Genomic DNA, 18,964 nt, shown 5'->3' on the forward strand with positions numbered 1-18,964 from the left:
TGCAACGAGAGAGCAGAGCTAAGCGATTAAAAATATAAGGAGAAATTACAACTTGTCATGTTAATGTGGTTGCTAATTACCAGTGTAATAGCTTAATGCTGCTTGTGTCTCAATAGCATGAAATCTAGCTTAAAATGAGGCAATTCATACCCATCATGTCTATGCCACCTGACAAATGGATTTTAGAGATATTTAAGAGACTTGGATAGGCACATGGATGAAAGATAAATGGAGGATTATGTGGGAGGGAAGGGATAGGCTGATCTTGGAGTGGATTAACGGGTTGGTGCAACATTGTGGCCTGAAGGGCCTGTACTGCTATGATGTTCCATGCTGGAGGAACTCAGCAGGTCAGGGTCAGACTGAACCCAGAGGGTCAGGGTCAGACTGAACCCAGAGGGTCAGGGTCAGACTGAACCCAGTACGTCAGGGTCAGACTGAACCCAGAGGGTCAGGGTCAGACTGAACTCAGTACATCAGGGTCAGACTGAACTCGGAAGATCAGGGTCAGACTGAACCGGGAAGGTCAGGGTCAGACTGAACCGGGAAGGTCAGGGTCAGACTGAACCCAGTACGTCAGGGTCAGACTGAACCCAGTATGTCAGGGTCAGACTGAACCGGGAAGGTCAGAGTCAGACTGAACCGGGAGGGTCAGGGTCAGACTGAACTCGATACGTCAGGGTCAGACTGAACCCGGAAGGTCAGGGTCAGACTGAACCGGGAAGGTCAGAGTCAGACTGAACCGGGAGGGTCAGGGTCAGACTGAACTCGATACGTCAGGGTCAGACTGAACCCGGAAGGTCAGGGTCAGACTGAACCGGAAAGGTCAGGGTCAGACTGAACTCGGAAGGTCTGGCAGCTTCTATGGAAAAGACCCCTGAAGAGTCGACTGTTTACTCTTTTCCATTGATGCTGCCTGACCTGCTGAGTTCCTTCAGCATTTTGTGTGTGTTGCTTTGGATTTCCAGCATCTGTAGATTTTCTCTTGCTTGTCATGTTCTTGGTTCTATTTTGGTTAATTCCACTTACTGACTTCAGATCTATAGTTTTGTAAATTGTGTCAATGTAAGACAACTCAAATCTATTTTTCAAAGTGTGATATTGATTTCCTCCTCTACCATCCTTTCAAGTACCCCCCATCCTGGGTGAAAAATGATTTCCTTAAATCCTTTGCAGTCTTTCTAGATAAAATCTTATGCCTTTGTCCTCTAGAAATTACTGTTCCGGATTAGAAAATTAGGGCCTCCTTGGTCACTGCCTCTTAATTTTATAGACATAAATTAAATCTGCTGTCAGCTGCCATTGTTCTAAAGTGTAGACAGTGATAATGATATGTTAATAATACTGGTGTTTTGCTTTGTAGACCAGGTAGATTCTTTTTATTTTATTTTAAAATAAATGATCAGAGTGCTGCTTGTGAAACACTAAAGCTTACTTACACAGGATAAGAATTTTAAAAAACACAGATATTGGAAATCTGAAACAAAAACAGAAATTACTGGAAACGCTCAGCGTGCCAGAAAGCATCTGTTGAGAGAAATGGAGCCAATGCTTTCAGGTTTGATGCCTTTCAGCAGAACGCTGCATTATTTACATAAAAGCATGAAGTGCTGCTTCCTGGATGACGGCTGGTCAGAATGAGCTGATGACATGATAGAGCTCAGTCAATTGTGAACTTACTTTATGCGATGATTTCTAGTCACGCTGTGCATACCAGATTGTTGACTAGTTGTGTGTTGATCATGTGCTTTTGGTCAAAGTGTCATGGCTGCCTCTGACAATGCAGAAATAGTGCCTCAGAATTCTTACCAGAAATAAAACACTTGAGAACTCAATTTACTTCGCAGTTGGAGACTCACTGAACCTAGCCTGAGCTTTATCCAGCAGGGGTATGTTTACGGATACTGCATAACCAATTTTGCATAAGAGTCACAAAGCATTACAATATTCCTCTGATTTAATTACAGTGGTCTAAACATCATAATTAAAATACTCCTGCTTCAAAAAGTGCATCATTGTACTTTTTCATTTCAATGCTTTACAGTTATTTTGGTGAAAATCAGTATCCTGATGAGGCAAAGCGTGAGGAAATTGCAAATGCTTGCAATACAGTCATACAAAAACCAGGTAAGCAGCATCTGCAGCCATTCATCATTTGCTGTTACTTTGAAAAAGTAGGAAGTCGGTGAGAAAAATTCATGAAGTGCCTAATTTAATTTATGAGGTGTTGCAAACGTCATTAAAATACACAGCAGTAAGTCTTATTTATGAAAATTTGATTAGTGGTATGGCAACTTATGTTGAACACTTTAGAAATTACCTGTATAATATTTAAAGTTCATACATTGTACATTTCCAAATGAATTATTCTTCTTCCCAGTATGAGGGGAGAATGTTATAGCAATGATGTATTAAGATTTCTGGAAGGTATTATATAAGGCTATAAGATATAGGAGCAGAATAAGGCCATTTGGCCCATCGAGTCTGCTCCGCCTTTTCATCACAGCTGATCTAATTTCTTCCCCAGCCCCAATCTCCCAATCTCCTGCCTTCTCCTTTTATTCCTTCATGTCCTGATCAATCAAGAATATATCAACCTCTGCCTTGACTATACATAAGGTCTTGGCCACCACAGCCACCTGTAGCAAAGAATTCCAAAGATTCACCACCCACTGGCTAAAGAAACTCCTCCACATCTCTGTTCTAAAAGGATGCCCCTCTATTCTGAGTCTATGTCCTCTGGTCTTCCCACCATAGGAAGCACCCTCTCATCCACTCTATCAAGACCTTTCACTGTTTGATAGGTTTCATTGAGGTCACCCTTCATTCTTTTAAATTTTAATGAATACAGGCCCAGAGCCATCAAATGCTCCTGAGCCACTTGAGAGCCCATAAGTAGATCAACAGAACGATGACTATCATCCTCGACCTCAAGGGATAGCCACGGCGACGACCCCTCATTCTTTTAAATTTTAATGAATACAGGCCCAGAGCCATCAGATGCTCTTCATTTGACAAGCCATTCAATCCTGGAATCATTTTCATGAACCTCCTTTGAACCCTCTCCAGTTTCAGCACATCCTTTCTAAGATAAGGGGCCCAAAACTACTCACAATACTCCAAGTAAGGACTCACCAGTGCTTTATAAAATCTCAACATTATATCCTTGCTTTTATGTTCTAGTCCTCTTGAAATGAATGCTAACATTGCATTTGCCTTCCTCGCCACTAACTCAACTTGCAAATTAATCTTTAAGGGATCATGCATAAGGACTCCCAAGTCCCTTTACACCTCAGTTTTTTTGTATTTTCTCTCCATTTAGGAAATAGTCAACCCTTTCATTTATTCTACCTAAGTGCATGATCGTACACTTCCTGACACTGTATTCCATCTGCCATTTCTTTGCCCATTCTCCTAATCAGATGTCTAAGTCCTCTTGTAGCCTGTCCACTTCCTCAAAACTACCTGCCTCGCCACCTGTCTTAATATTGTCTACAAACTTTGCAACAAAGCCATCAATTCCATCATCCAAATCTTTGACATATAACGTAAAAAGGATCTGTCCCAACACAAACCCCTGTGGAACACCGCTAGTAGTCACCAGCACCCAACCAGAAAAGGCTCCCTTTATTCCCACTCTTTGCGTCCTGCCAATCAGCCACTGCTTTATCCTTGCTAGAATTTTTCCTGTAATACCATGGACTCACAGCTTGCTAAGCAGTCTCATGTGTGGCACCTTGTCAAAGGCATTCTGAAAATCCAAGTACACAACGTCATCATTCTCCTTTGTCCATTCTGCTTGTTGTTTCTTCAAAGAATTCCAACAGATTTGTCGGGCAAGATTTTCCCTTGAGGAAACTATACTAACTATGTCCTATTTTATGATGTGCCTCCAGGTACCCCGAAACCACATCCTTAACAATCGACTCCAACATCTTCCCAATCACTTAAGTCAAATTGTCTAGTTTCCTTTCTTCTTCCTCTTTCCTTTCTTGAAGAGTGAAGTGACATTTGCAATTTTCCAGTCTAGAGTCTAGTGATTTTTGAAAGATCATTACTAATGGCTCCACAATCCACAATCTCTTCAGCCACCTCTTTCAGAACCCTGGGGTGTACATCATCTGGTCCAGGTGACTTATCTACCTTCAGACCTTTCAGTTTCCCAAGAACCTTCTCTCTAGTAATGGTAACTTCACACACTTCATGACCCCTGACACCTGGAGCTTCCACCATATTGCTAGTGTCCTTCACAGTGAAGACTGATGCAAAATACTTATTCAGTTCATCCGCAATTCATTGTCCCCTATTGTTCCCTCTTCAGCATTGTTTCCCTGCGGTCCGATATTCACTCTTACCTCTCTTTTACACTTTATGTATCTGAAATAGATACACTTTATGTCTCTCTAAATTGTAGTTATATAAAACTTCGACGTAATTTTAAAAAATTTATTGAGATAACAGTGCAGAATAGGTCCTCCTGGTCTTTCAAGCTGTACCATCCAGCAATCCCCCGATTTAATCTAGCCTAATCATAGGACAGTTTACAATGACCAATTAACCTACGAACTGGAACATCTTTGGACTGTGGGAGGAAACAGGAGCACCTGGAGGAAACCCGTGCAGTCACAGGGAGAACAAGCTATCTCCGTATGGGCAGCGGCAGGAAATGAGCCCGGGTCGCTGCTACTGTAAAGCATTGTTCTAACCACTACACCACCATGATGCTGTGAACTCCCAACACAAAAGATGCATTTAAATTTCTTTAACCACTGAATGTTTTTTTTTAATAATACTCCAAAAAATGTATATTATCACAAAGGATTAAATGTGGGCAAACATCTGCAATCTGCTATCTTGGGTGCTGAGAACTGGAAAGATTGGCTGAGGATTTCAATAACACTGCTATCTTCAGTTCAATGATATGATATAAAGGAGAAGCTCCTTTATGACTGACTTGATAGTTAATCTAACTTAATGCAAATTCTCCAATATATTTTGAAAAGTATTTTTTAGTCTAATAGAGATAAAATATTTTGTCGTATTCATTAATGATTGGATACAGTTTGTATTCCATTAGTTTAATTACAGGTAGCTGATTTTTCAATAAGCTAAAAGAGCAATACAATATGGGTTACAATAGAAAATGGACAGTTGGCTTATGGACAACCTAGTGTAGTCTGGGGACTGCCTTATGTTAAATGGTAGTTTATGGAAGAATGAAGATTTTATGTACGGTAATCGTAAACAGAAGAAAGTAATAAGATGGAAGATTAAATTCGATCTACTTGCTAATGTGCACTTAAGTTTCCTAAAATATTCATGACAAAGTTCCTTTGAGCTCTGATGTGCAAACATGCTTTGGATTAAACAAAAGAATACATATCTGTCAGTGTTCTAGTTTTAGTTGAGCTTTTGCTGGTGCAGCAAACAGGAATATTCAGGACACAAACGGGAACTAGGAGAAATTTTAGATGGTTCGTGGTTTCAGCGTGGGTTCCTTTACACACTTAATGGATGAGGAGTAATGCACACAAAATGCTGGAGGAACTCGGCAGTTAAGCAGCATGTGTGGAAATGAATAGATAGTTTCTTCAGGACTGGAAAGGAAAGGAGGAAGACGACAGAATATAAAGGTGGCGGGGGTGGGGGGTGGGGAGGAAGGAAGCTAGCTGAAAGCCAGGTGGGTGGGAAAGGTCAGGGGCTGGAGAAGAAGGAATCTGTTAGGAGAGTAGACCACAGGAGAAAGGGAAGGAGGAGGGGACCCAGGGGGAAGTAATAGGCAGGTGAGAAAAAATAGGTCAGAGTGGGGAACAGAGGAGAAGGGCAGGGAAATTTGTTTACCAGAAGAAGAAATCAATATTCATGCCATCAGGTTGGAGGCTACCCAGATGGAACACAAGGTAATGCTCCTCACCTTATGGACTGAAATGGGCATCAGAATTAAAATGTTTAGCCACTGGGATGTCCTGCTTGTGGCAGTTGGAGTGGAGGTACTCGACGAAGTGGTCCCCCAATTTATGACAGGTCTAGAAGAGGTTGCATTGGGAGCACCGGACACAATAGACGACCTCCGTAGATTCACAAGTGGAGTGTTGCTTCACCTGGAAGGACTGTTTGGTGCACACCAGCATGAAGCTAGGAGAAATTTTAGATGATTCATGGTTTCAGTGTGGGTTCCTTTACATACTTAATGAATGAGGAGCCTTAGAATAATCAATGAGTCTATTCTTATCTTCGTTTGATTCCTCAGAAACAAAATAGAGAGCTGATGACAATGGATAATTGCAGTATTAAATTTGTACATTTATTCTGTGATGTTTCTTTTGATAGCTGTCTTTCCCTGTATTCTTTACTCAGGTAAAAAGCTTTCAGAATTTGAACGAGTTACTCCTCTGAAAGTGTATAACTGGTTTGCCAATCGTCGAAAGGAGATGAAGAGAAGAGCAAACATAGGTAATGCAATTAGCGAACAATTAGTCTTAAAGACAACTTATTATAAATACTTTTTGTAATGGTTGAAACCTCAACCAGAGTATTATTTGAAAACTTTACTGTGATAGGATACTTGTTTCACACCTCTTTCTGTGGGTTTGAATGTTGGAGTAGGTATTCAGTTTTTGGTCTCATTTACAGCGCTGCACAAAAGTCATAGGCACCCTAGATTTTTTAATATGGTTTTGGAGGGTCTGGCCTCTACAGAGCCCTGATCTCAATATCGTCGAGGCTGTCTGGGGTTACCTGGAGAGACAGAAGTAAGCGAGACAGCCAAAGTCTGCAGAGGAACTGTGGCAAATTCTGCAAGGTGCTTGGAACAACCTACCAGGCAATTTTCTTGTAAAACTGCATGACAGTGTACCTAAGAGAATTGATGCAGTTTTATAGGCAAAGGATAGACACACCAAATACTGATTTTTTTTTTACTGTTTAATGGCAATTTTTTTTGATATTTCGAAACTTTTAATGTCATTACTTTTGAAAGCATCTTCACTTTACAGAATTTTTTTACATGAGCCTAAGTCTTTTGCGCAGCACTGTAGTTTCAGCAGTTCTCCACTGATGTTCAGGTGAAATATAGGCTGTGACATTACAAAATCAGACAGAGATTCAATTCAGTGCTGAAATCAAAACTGCACCAATGAGATGTGAAGTGAGACTTGCTGTTCTAGTGAGAACTGACTCCATTGTTAAAAATGGCTGCATGGTAGCAACAGCTTCTTGGTGAAAGTCATATTTTATTTCTTTCAAACTTAAACAAGTTGTAGACAAAAGCTTGAGGTAGGCAATAACTCAGTTGATAAAAAAAAATCTTAAGTAGATAATCGTAAGTTCCAAGTTCAGTCTGCACTGATGCACTTTCTTTTAGCCAAGACGACCGGAAGGGCCAAGTTATTGGTCTCTGAACCTCTAGGGCTCTAGTTATCACTTATATGAAATCAGAAAAGATACTCTAACAGATTCAGAATTTGATTTTATTTTTAAAGGGTCTTTGTTTCAAAAGTTAAGTTTGGTTTCTGATCAATCTTCTTTCCAAAGAAGCAGCAATCCTGGAGAGTCACGGGATTGACGTGCAGAGTCCTGGTGGACATTCCAATAGTGACGACATTGAAGTCAACGACTACTGTGAGCAAGTGAGTCACGACTATTAGAGGTTAGAACGACAAAAGTTACTTCTTTAAATCTTCCTTTTTTTAAAACCAGGAATGTTGAATAAATATATGTTATAATTAATTTATTATCAATGTTTACTCTATGCCACTTATCTGCCTTTTGTATAATGACAGACTAAAGTGTTTGATTAGATCTCATTTAAAGGTTAAGCTGGAATCATTCATTCCTTGGTTCACAGGAATTCTGTGATTCTTCACACTATTCTTAGAGATGTTTAACTGTTACTGTTACGCTACTTGCAAAATCATAAAGTATGTTATTGCAGATCAGAGAAGATGCACTAAGTTAAACACTGGAATAGACAGGTTATCCTGTAAGGAAAGGTTGGGCATTGTTGTCACAGGCGGCTTTGGAGGTCAAGTCATTGGGTATATTTAAGGCAGAAGTTGATAGATTCTTGATTAGACAGGGCATGAAGGGATATGAGGAGAAGGTAGATTGAGGCTGAGAGGGAAAATGGATCAGTCATAATGAAATGGCAGAGCAGACTCGATGGGCCAAAGGACCTAATTCTGCTCCTATATCTTTAAGTCTTATGGCTTGTATGTGCTGGTGTTTAGAAGAAAGAAATGGCTCTTGTTTAAAACGTACACAGTCCTGAGGGGTTTAGACATGTTTCATCTGTAAGAATATAGAAATGAGATTGCAAGGGGTTGACCACTTAAAGCAAGGATGTTTTTCTCTCCAAAGTGAGTTTTGGAACCCTGTTCCTCAAAGGGTGGTGGGTAGGAGAGTATTGAGTAGTTTTAAGGTGGAGATTCAGATAGATTCCTGATAAACTGTGGATAAAAGATGACCAAATGTACAGTGGATTGGAACCTGGAGTGAGTTTGCAGTCAAATCAGTGGTGCAGCCTTGCTGACCGAGTAGATGACACCTCTTCCAGTTCATGTTTGTAACCACTTCAGTTCAAGGAGTTTCTGGCATTCACGGCACTTGAAGGGTAATTAGAGGAGAAATAAAATAATTTATTTTTTTATTGCAAACCTTTGAAATAACTTGGGTAAGGTGGAAATGTGTATTTTTAACCAGCAAAAATACAGCAAGGTACAATTTTAAAACCTTAAGACACGCTGGTATGATGTCAGTTTTCAGAGCTGAGCGTTATCTGTAGACTAGTGACTTTTGGTTTTGAGGTGATGTTGGATTGAATAAGAAACCTGAGAGAATGTATTTTTAATGAAAATAGTGAAGAAGTTCTTGTAGTTGGTGTCATATGTTAACATCTTCAGAAACATGTTGGATTGGAAATGGCAACTGTGATACTTGGGCCAAAGAAGCACAAGATTGTAGTTCCTGATCTCGACACAGTGAATAATGGTAAAAATTAGACACAAGGTCTGGAGGAATGTGTCGTCTTTCATGATTTAAAAAAAAGTTGATGTTCATGCATAACTGTTGAACATTCCGGAAGGTTGGTTGGGTCTACAACTAGAGGTCATGGGTTAAGGGTGAAAGGTAAAAAAAATTTAAGGGGAACATGAGGGGAAACTTCTTCACTCAGAGGGTCATGAGAGTGTGAAATGAGCTGCCTGGTGCATTCAAGCTCGATTTCAACATTTAAGAGAAGTTTGGATAGGTACATGGATAGTAGGGCTATGGTCCCAGTGTAGGCAGTTTAAACGGTTCAGCATGTATTAGATGGGCTGAAGGGCCCATTTCTGTGCGGTACTTTTCTATGACTGACTATGACGTACTGTATGCTCCTCCAGCCATGGAAATTATGAAATTCAATTTGATGGACACAAGAAAAAATGTGAGAGTTACTGGATTATTCAAAAAATTCAATAGCTTTGTTGATATTCCTGGAAGAGTGGAATTCGCTGTTTCTGTTCGTTTTTGCTTGCATATGTTCAATAATGGTCCTCGTGAAACAATGAGAGGTGGCAGATACTCTTCACGATCTGGTCCTGTAGGCTGGTACTTTTAAATCAAAAATAGTACTCAATTTGGAGGACCTTGAAAATATAATCTGACCATTTAGATCCTGACCTTTTATGGAATAGAACTCAAATACATTGCACCACTTCCCTGGCGAATGACATTTTAAATTACTTCCATCAGATGATGTTTTGGAAAGAACTAGTTTAGCAACTGGCCTGACACAGTGGAGCAGAATTTCACCTGGCCATGCTGTTTCTTCCAGCATAGCTGAGGTGTCAGCTGTCAGCACTTCAGTGTGGTGGTGTGAAGCGTAGGGACTCTCTTAGCACATGTAGTTGGCTTTGACAATCACAGAACAGCGAGATCTTGCCCTCAACCACACTTGTCGTCAAAACTGACACTTTTATTGAACATGAACATGAAAAATCTCTTAAAACACATTGGGAAAGTGGTTAAGAAATTAACACATATTTAAGACAATTTAAAACATTCGAATTAAATTAAAACACCATGCACAACCTCCCATTAGCGGATGGGATTGCTGTAATTGCACACGGTTAAACATGAGGGTTGGGAAGTTATGGATGTTTTTTGATGTCCCTTCTATGAGGATTTCACTGGCACAAGCGGTGTGCAGAAGGAGCAACCGAGTTGCCGACAACACCCATGGAATAATATGGATGTGTACTGGCGTTGCTGCGAATGCTGTATTGAAAGATTCACCCATTGATTGGTTCAATGTTAATAGATCAAACTGTTCTGTAATTTACAGAATAAGATTAGAACCTGTAATCCTGAACAGGCCATGGCCTAACTAATCACTTCCTGTATAGCTGCAACAGTTACCACCACTGGGCAATGTGCAATGTGGCCCAGGTATGTCCGGTCATTATCAGGCCCAGTCGATTGTAGAATGCTTCCATGCCACCATTAGTCATCAATTTAGAAACACAGAAACATAGAAAACCTACAGCACAATACAGGCCCTTCGGCCCACAAAGTTGTGCTGAACATGTCCCTACCTTAGAAATTACTAGGCTTACCTATAGCCCTCTATTTTTCTAAGCTGCATGTACCTATCCAAAAGTCTCTTAAAAGACCCTATCATATCCACCTCCAGCACCGTTGCCGGCAGCCCATTCCACGCACTCACCACTCTGAGTAAAAAACTTATCCCTGACATCTCCTCTGTACCTGCTCCCCAGCACCTTAAACCTGTGTCCTCTTGTGGCAACCATTTCAGCCCTGGGAAAAAGCCTCTGACTATCCACACGATCAATGCCTCACATCAGCTTATACACCTCTATCAGGCCACCTCCTATCCTCCGTCGCTCCAAGGAGAAAAGGCCGAGTTCACTCAACCTATTCTCATAAGGCATGCTCCCCAATCCAGGCAACATCCTTGTAAATCTCCTCGGCACCCTTTCTATGGCTTCTATATCCTTTCTGTAGCGAGGCGACCAGAACTGAGCACAGTACTCCAAGTGGGGTCTGACCAGGGTCCTATATAGCTGCAACATTACCTCTTGGTTCCTAAATTTAATTCCATGATTAATGAAGGCCAATACACCGTATGCCTTCTTAACCACAGAGTCAACCTGCGCAGCAGCTTTGAGTGTCCTATGGACTTGGACCCCAAGATCCCTCTGATCCTCCACACTGCCAAGTGTCTTACCATTAATACTATATTCTGCCATCATATTTGACCTACCAAAATGAACCACTTCACACTTATCTGGGTTGAACTCCGTCTGCCACTTCTCAGCCTAGTTTGCATCCTATCAATGTCCTGCTGTAAACTCTGACAGCCCTCCACACTATCCACAACACCCCCAACCTTTGTGTCATCAGCAAACTTGCTAACCCATCCCTCCACTTCCTCATCCAGGTCATTTATAAAAATCACAAAGAGTAGGGGTCCCAGAACATATCCCTGAGGCACACCACTGGTGACCGACCTCCATGCAGAATATGACCCGTTTACAACCACTCTTTGCCTTCTGTGGGCAAACTAGTTCTGGATCCACAAAGCAATGTCCCCTTGGATCCCATGCCTCCTTACTTATTTAAAAATATATTTTAATATGCCTCATTAATGATATGCAATCACTGCTGCAAATTGTAAAGAATTCTCAAAGAAACTGGAATAAAAGATCTAATGTAATCACTTTTTCTATAATCCCTACTACTCTGGACAGAGATTCTTTTGAACATTTTGCTCTTTGGTGTTTGCACTCTCAACACCAGGGCAAGGAGGTTTGTATTACTAAAGCTCTATTTAAGCACAGCTCCAATGCCATATTTGAGTTTACTGATGACACCACTGTCATTGGCCACATCAAAGATGGTGATAAATCAACATTAAGGAGGGAGATTGAAAACCTGCCACATCAACAACCTCTCGCTCACTGTCACAAGATCAAGGAGCTGATTATTGACTCTAGGAGGAGGAAACCAGAGGTCCATGAGCCAGTCCTCATTGGGGACTCGGAGGTGGAGAGGTTCAGCACCTTCAGTTTCCTCAGTGTTATCTCAGAGGATCTGTTCTTTGCCCAGCACGGAAGTGCCATTACAAAGAAAGCAGGGCAGTGCCTCTACTTCCTCAGAAATTTGTGAAGATTCGGCAGATCATCTAAAACTTCGACAGTGGTGCGGTGCAGAGTATATTGACTGGTTGTATGATGGCCTGGTATGAAATTCCAATGCCCTTGAATGGAGCAGCCTCCAAAATCACAAATAAATCCCTCCCAATCATTGGGCACATCTACATTTTGCAGAAAAGCAGCACCCAACATGAGAGACCCCTCCATCCAGGCCATGTTCTCTTCTCACTGCTGCCATCAGGAAGGAGGTACAGAAGCCTCAGGAGCCTCGGTACTCACATCACCAGGTTCAGGAACAGTTATTACCCCTCATCTATCAGGCTCTTGAACCAGAGGGTATAACTTCACTCTCCCCAACACTGAACTATTTCCACAACCTATGGACTCACTTTCAAGGTCTCTTCATCTCATGTTCTCAATATTTATTGCTTATTTATTTATTATTATTATTATTTTGCTTGGTTTTCTTATTTTCTGTTTGATTCTTGTATTTACTCTGAATGCCCACAAGAAAACAAATCTCAGCGTTGTATATGGTGACAAATGTACTTTGATAATAAAGTTTACTTAGAAATTTGAATAATGTTAATATCTCCTTTTGGTTAATAATCACGTAAACTGATTTTGTCCAAGTCTGAAGTCTGCTACGATAATCACATTCGCAAATCAATTATATTCAATCTGTGTAGTTGAATCACAAACACCTTACTTGATTACTTCTTCGCTGAGATCTATATTTAATATTTGCGGTTTTGAGAAGTGGGGAGTTGCTAATTGAGTGATTAACAGCTTTGACCGATGTTTTTATTTCTTTAATCACGCTGGTGTGTCATACTCTGCATTTTTTGTATCACTTTTCACACTTTGGGTTCTCAGTCCTGATCTTTTGTGCAGTTTAGCTAACATGGATCATTAATTTGATATCAATTTGTCCACATGGTATGAATAATTATTTTAATGATTTAGTCCAATATTTTGTTTAATGACATTGACTAATTTGTTAAATGCAACTTGCTGTTAAGTTTCACTGACCTTACTGGAAGACTTAGAAAATAAGTCAAAACCATCAGCTCCTGAATCCTTGAAATTTTCGTCAACATGTGGACACCACTGTCATACCAGTTTGGCTTTAATGACAGTTGCTTGTATCACAAAGCCACAGCATGGTTGTGGAGAGAATTAGAAAGAGGCATTATCCTGTTGGTGGGTAGAGGGGATGGGGTGTTGTGGGGGCCTTGGGACTGTGAGAGGCTGACCCCCTTATTTTGAAGCTGCAATCCTCACTGAAGACATCCATATGAAGGGAAGGAATTTGACACAACTTAACGTTGGGCAACTATGCTTAATTATTCCTTGTATCTTGTTGGAAAGCATCACTCTGGGTTGTGTAGGTCTTGTCATCATTATGAAACAGTTGAACATATACTATTACGATGTGAAGCATGTAAAGTTGAAAGAAATCAAATGCAGGCTTCATTACAATCCTAGGGGGAAGGTGGTGTTGATGGTTTTCATTTTAAAATTTTGTTAAATTGTGGATGTCTTTAACTGACAGCATCATCTTTTTTTACTTAAAATCACAGGGCTTTTTGGGGTAATTTAGCTTTCATTTGAAAGAGAAGTAGCAAGGTTTTTTTTTCCACAATTCCAGTTGGCGGTGGTAATACATCTTTAAGCTGACCTGCCAACCTCCATTAAAAGTCAAAAGAAGAAGAAAGACATTTAATGAAAATATTATCCTTGCATCTACCCAGGCAAGTTTCATCTGACCTCTGACTGTCTCAATAAGAACACTTGTCATGCACTTTGTAGTGCATGTCCAATCTGCTTAATCTTGCCTTGTAGGGTGAACGTACCATTCCCAACAACACACACTCCCAAGTCTTTGCACTCTCTGTGTTAAGAATATCACATATTAGGGAGGGAGAATGGGATATTCAAGGACACTATAGAGTAGGAGTAAACACGAGGAATTCTGCAGATGCTGGAATTTCAAGCAACACACATCAAAGTTGCTGGTGAACGCAGCAGGCCAGGCAGCATCTCTAGGAAGAGGTACAGTCGACGTTTCGGGCCGAGACCCTTTGTCAGGACATCTTGGAATGAACCATTTGCTGTCTTAATTGCAGTGTTTCTCATTGACTTTCAGTAACTCCCCCGGGCAACACCACCATTTTAAACAAAATAGTATTTCTATCTTACCTAATTGTGTGGGAGAACTCTCATGTTTCCACATCATATTCCATCTCTCACATCACCACCCATTCGCTTAACCTGGCCATATCATCTGAAACCTCTCGGCATCCTCCCATTTCACAGCTTTCAATGCTCAGCTTTGTAGCATCAACTTGATGTCCGTATACACAGTCCACAGTCTGTATTTCTTTCTTTTTGTATTTGCAGTTTGTTGTCTTTTGCTCACTGGTTGAATGCCCAAGTTGGGGCAGTCTTTCATTGATCTTATTATGGTAATTGTTCTATTGTGGGTTTGTTGAAAATGAATCTCAGGGTTGTGTATGGTGACATGTATGTACTTTGATAATAAATTTACTTAGAACTTTTGAACTTTGAATGTACAAATCATTGATAGAGATGGTGAGCATCTGGTGCTCCAGCATCCGACTACTCACTGCTTTTCTAAACAAAATTGACTCGTTTTGTGTTTTCTGACAGTTCTCTAATCATCAGTCCATGCCTGTATGTTACCCCCATCCCATGTGTCTAATTTTGTTTCACAACTTCTTGTGTGGCATTTTCAAGTTCAAATTTAATTATGATTCAATCATACATGAATATAGTCAACCAAGACGGTGTTCCTCCGGGCCAAGGAGCATTACCAACAGCGTATAGCACACACTGTAGCTCAAATATTATATATGGTTATGATTTCAGAAAAACATACTGTCAGAAAGCAAAAAAAATCAAAGGCCTTCAGAAAATCCTGATCCACACCTTTAGGATCTCCTTTATGTAATCTGCTAGTTACAGTCATAACAGTCTCTAGCAGATCTGTTAAACATGATTTTCCATTCATAAATTTCTGTTGATGTAGCCAAAGCCTATTACAGTAGATTGGAGTTCAGAACCATACTGGAATGAAAATCAATCTAGATTGATTTTTTTGCACTATTTATTTAATTAAACTATTTAGTATATATGTTCATATTGTAATTCAGTTTTTTTCTTCTATTATTATGTATTTCACTGTACCGCTGCCACAAAGTTAATAAATTCACGACATACGTCGGTGATACTAAACCTGATTCTGATTAGAGACTTGCAGGTGCACAGTTTGAAAACTTGTGTTTTTACAAATTATTAGAAATTTATGAATATGATTTCTAATAGAGTAAATGTTATAAAGCAGGGTCAACAATAGACACTGGTATTTGTGTTGCATGAAAACAATATGTATGCTTTTGATAGTTTAAGGCGCCTGGCAAGCATTATTAAAAAAAATGGAAGCTGTAATGGTTTCACCACAGTATGTATCAAATCTGCAACACTTGTTTACAACTTAACATCCACTCCCGGGTACTCGCCAGAAACCAATTTTCATGGTACTTGGTTTTGATGAATCGGATTGGCCATCAATGAAGATATTTGCACAAGGATGCCTGAAAACTCAAATTGCATATAAAAAACATATTTAAGGTTTGGTTGGCATTCTTAAATAAGCTTGTCTCCCACAACATGTAATTACTAACATAGAAAACTGTAATTTTCAGGTGCCTTTCAGTAATTCCATTCCTCCTATCATTTTGGATCTCCCCCTCCCCCTCCCCCTCCCACTTTCAAATCTCTTACTAACTCATCCTTCAGTTAGTCCTGATGAAGGGTCTCGGCCTGAAACATCGACTGTACCTCTTCCTAGAGATGCTGCCTGGCCTGCTGCGTTCACCAGCAACTTTGATGTGTGTTGCTTGAATTTCCAGCATCTGCAGAATTCCTGTTGTTAGATATTTATTTATTCTTTTGCTTGTTCATTCAGTCATTCATTCATTGACGTGCAGTGTGGAATAGGCCCTTCGAGCCACACTGTCCAGTAACCCCCGATTTAATCCCAGCTTAATCATGGGACAATTTACAATGATCAATTAACGTACTGATCAGTACACCCTTGCACTGTGGGAGGAAACCACAGCACCCGGAGGAAACCCACGGGGTCACAGGGAGAACGTACAAATGCATTGCTGACATCTGTGGGAATTGAACCTGAGTCACTGGAACTGTAAAGCATTGTGCTAGAATGCTATGCTACCTGCCGCCCCACGGTATTATTTCATTTATAAGAAGACTTTTGGCTGATTATTTTTCTGTTCCTTTTAAAACAACACATTCATTGATTTAACCACAAAACATTACAAAGCACCCAGAGAATATTTTTGATAAGCCAAATTTTTAATATTTAACATTTCTTTATTCAACTAGCAATTGGTGGTATTTATATTCAGGACCAGGTGGTATATATATTTATGAATTGGTATTATTAATATTTAAATAGTATTAGGTATTTAATATTGGTAGTATTTATATTTGTGTTAAAAAACTTTGAGTATTCACAGCCAAAATTATCCTCAAAAATGACAAGAAGTGATATGAATGCAGAACAGTGTAGCACAGTATCGGCAGTTAGGTGCTTACCAAGATCCATATACACCACATCCACTGCTCTACCTTCATCAATTTGTTTTGTCACTCCCTTGAAGAATTCAACCAGGCTCATGAGGCATGACCTGACCCTCACAAAGCCATATTGACTATCCCTGGGATAGAGACTATACTTCTCTAATGCTCATAAATCCTGTCTCTAAGTATCCTCTCCAATGGTTGCCCACCACAGATGTAAGGTTCACTGGTTTATTATTCCCAAGATTGTGCCTACTACCTTTTTTGAACAAAGGAATAACATTTGCTGCCATCCAATATCCTGATACTGCTTCCATGGCTAGTGAGGACACAAAGATCATGCAAACAGCACAACAATCTCTTCCCTCACTTCCCACAGTCTTTTCCTGGAGTAAACCTAGGGACATGCCTATTCTAATGTTTTTCAAAAGTTACAGCGCATCCTCTTTCTTGACATCATTGAAGTGTTCCAGCATATTTAGCATGCTTCACACTGTCCTCTCAAATCTCAAGGTCCCTCTCACTGGTGAATACTGAAGCAAAGTATTCGTTACAGACCTCCCCTACCTCCAGCACGTTTATCCCTGATCAGACCTATCCTCACTCTAGTCATCCTTCTCTTCTTCACATTATGTGTAGAATACATCGGGCTTTTCCTTAATCCTACTCACCAAGGCATTGTCCTGCTCACTTTCAGCTTTCCTAACTCCATTCTTAAGCTCCTTCCTGGCTATCTTGTAACCCTCTAGAGCCCTGTCTGATCTTTGCTTCCCAAACCGTATGTACGGTCCCTCCTTCCTCGTCACTAGATATTGCTCACCCTACCATCCCTCCCATGGGACAAATGGGACAAACCCATTCAGAACCCTCAAAACAACATCCATATTTCCGTTATGCAGTTCCCTGAGTACATCTGTTCCCAATTTATCTCCCAAGTTCCTACCTGATAGCATTATAATTCTCTCTCCCTCAATTAAATACTTTACCATAGCCTTGGAGAGGGATAGGGGCAGACAATATGGGAAAAGCCAGGGTACTTCACTCACTGTCTTTGAAATGTTCACTCACCGAGAGATCTGACTTAGGACCCAAGCACCAGATCCTGTATGGCCTCTCCTATAGTCAGCCCGTCAGGAAGCCTTCCTGGTCACACCGAACAAATTCCACCCCTTTGAAACCTTTTGCACTAAGAAAGAGCCAATCAATATTAGTAAGTGACGACAGCCCTGTTATTTTTGCAGCTTTCCAAAAATCTGCTTCTCAATCTGCTCTTCGTTGTCTCTGCTGCTATTGGTGGGAGGGGTCTATAGAATACTCTCAAAAGACTGATTGCTCCCTTCCTGTTTCTGTCTTCCACTCACGCTGACTCAGTAGTCAATCTCTCTATATCTTGCCTTTCTGCAGCTGTGATATTATCCCTGATTAGCAATGCCACACCCCCACCTCTTTTACCTTCCTCCCTGTCCCTTGTGAAGTATTTAGACCCCGGAATATCCTGCACCCATTCCTGCTCTTCTGACAGCCAAGACCCAGTAATGGCCACAACACTGTAGTTCCATGTACTGATCTACACTCTAAGTTTATCGTCCTTCTTCCTGATACATCTCACATTAAACCCATCCAGCTGACTACATTTAAGCTCTATCCACTGCCTATCCTTCCTCTTTGTATCTGTCTATAGACCAATTGCTCCATCCTCTGACCTATCATTCTAGTTCCCATCTAGTTTAAATTCTCCCCAACAGCTTTCGCAAACCTGCCCACAAGGATATTGGTCCCCCTTGAGTTCAGCTGTACCCTGTCCCTTTTGTACAGGTCATACCTTCTCCAAAAGAGAACCCAGTGATTCAGAAATCTGAAACCCTGCCCCCTACATCAATTTTCCTACCATATCATCCTATTCTTGCCCTCACTGTTGCATGGCACTGTCAGCAACCCTTGAGGTCCTACTTCTCAGCTTCCGACCTAACTCCCTGTATTCACTCTTCAGGAGCTCATCTCTTTTCCTACTTGCGTCACCTCCTGCTGCTCACACTCCTACTTTTGAATGTGGTGGACCCGATCTGAGACATCCCTGACCCTAGCACCTGGGAGATAACATACCATCCGGGAATCCCTTTCATGTTCACAACATCTCCTCTCTGTCCCCCTAACTATTAAATCCCATATCACTACTGCTT

The 18,964-nt window shown here is 40.7% G+C and overlaps 1 protein-coding gene across 6 annotated transcripts in view; it reads left to right on the forward strand.

Moving 5' to 3' along the window:
* The window catches only part of LOC134338189 (homeobox-containing protein 1-like), a 73,903-nt gene that overhangs the window by 35,089 nt on the left and 19,850 nt on the right, over positions 1 to 18,964 (forward strand). For 2 of the 6 annotated variants that reach the window (XR_010016164.1, XM_063033831.1), the window contains exons 7-9: positions 2,045 to 2,127; positions 6,358 to 6,453; positions 7,534 to 7,628. Coding sequence is in view for 5 of the 6 variants with exons in the window: in XM_063033831.1 (XP_062889901.1) it covers positions 2,045 to 2,127; positions 6,358 to 6,453; positions 7,534 to 7,628 (274 nt within the window). In the remaining variant the exon portion in view is untranslated. Of the gene's footprint in view, positions 1 to 2,044; positions 2,128 to 6,357; positions 6,454 to 7,533; positions 7,649 to 18,964 lie in introns of all 6 variants that reach the window. The other 4 variants (XM_063033832.1, XM_063033834.1, XM_063033835.1 and 1 more) reach the window with 4 other exon arrangements.

The sequence above is a fragment of the Mobula hypostoma genome, chromosome 26 (genome assembly GCF_963921235.1).
Source record: "Mobula hypostoma chromosome 26, sMobHyp1.1, whole genome shotgun sequence".
NCBI classification, from domain to species: Eukaryota; Metazoa; Chordata; class Chondrichthyes; order Myliobatiformes; family Myliobatidae; genus Mobula; species Mobula hypostoma.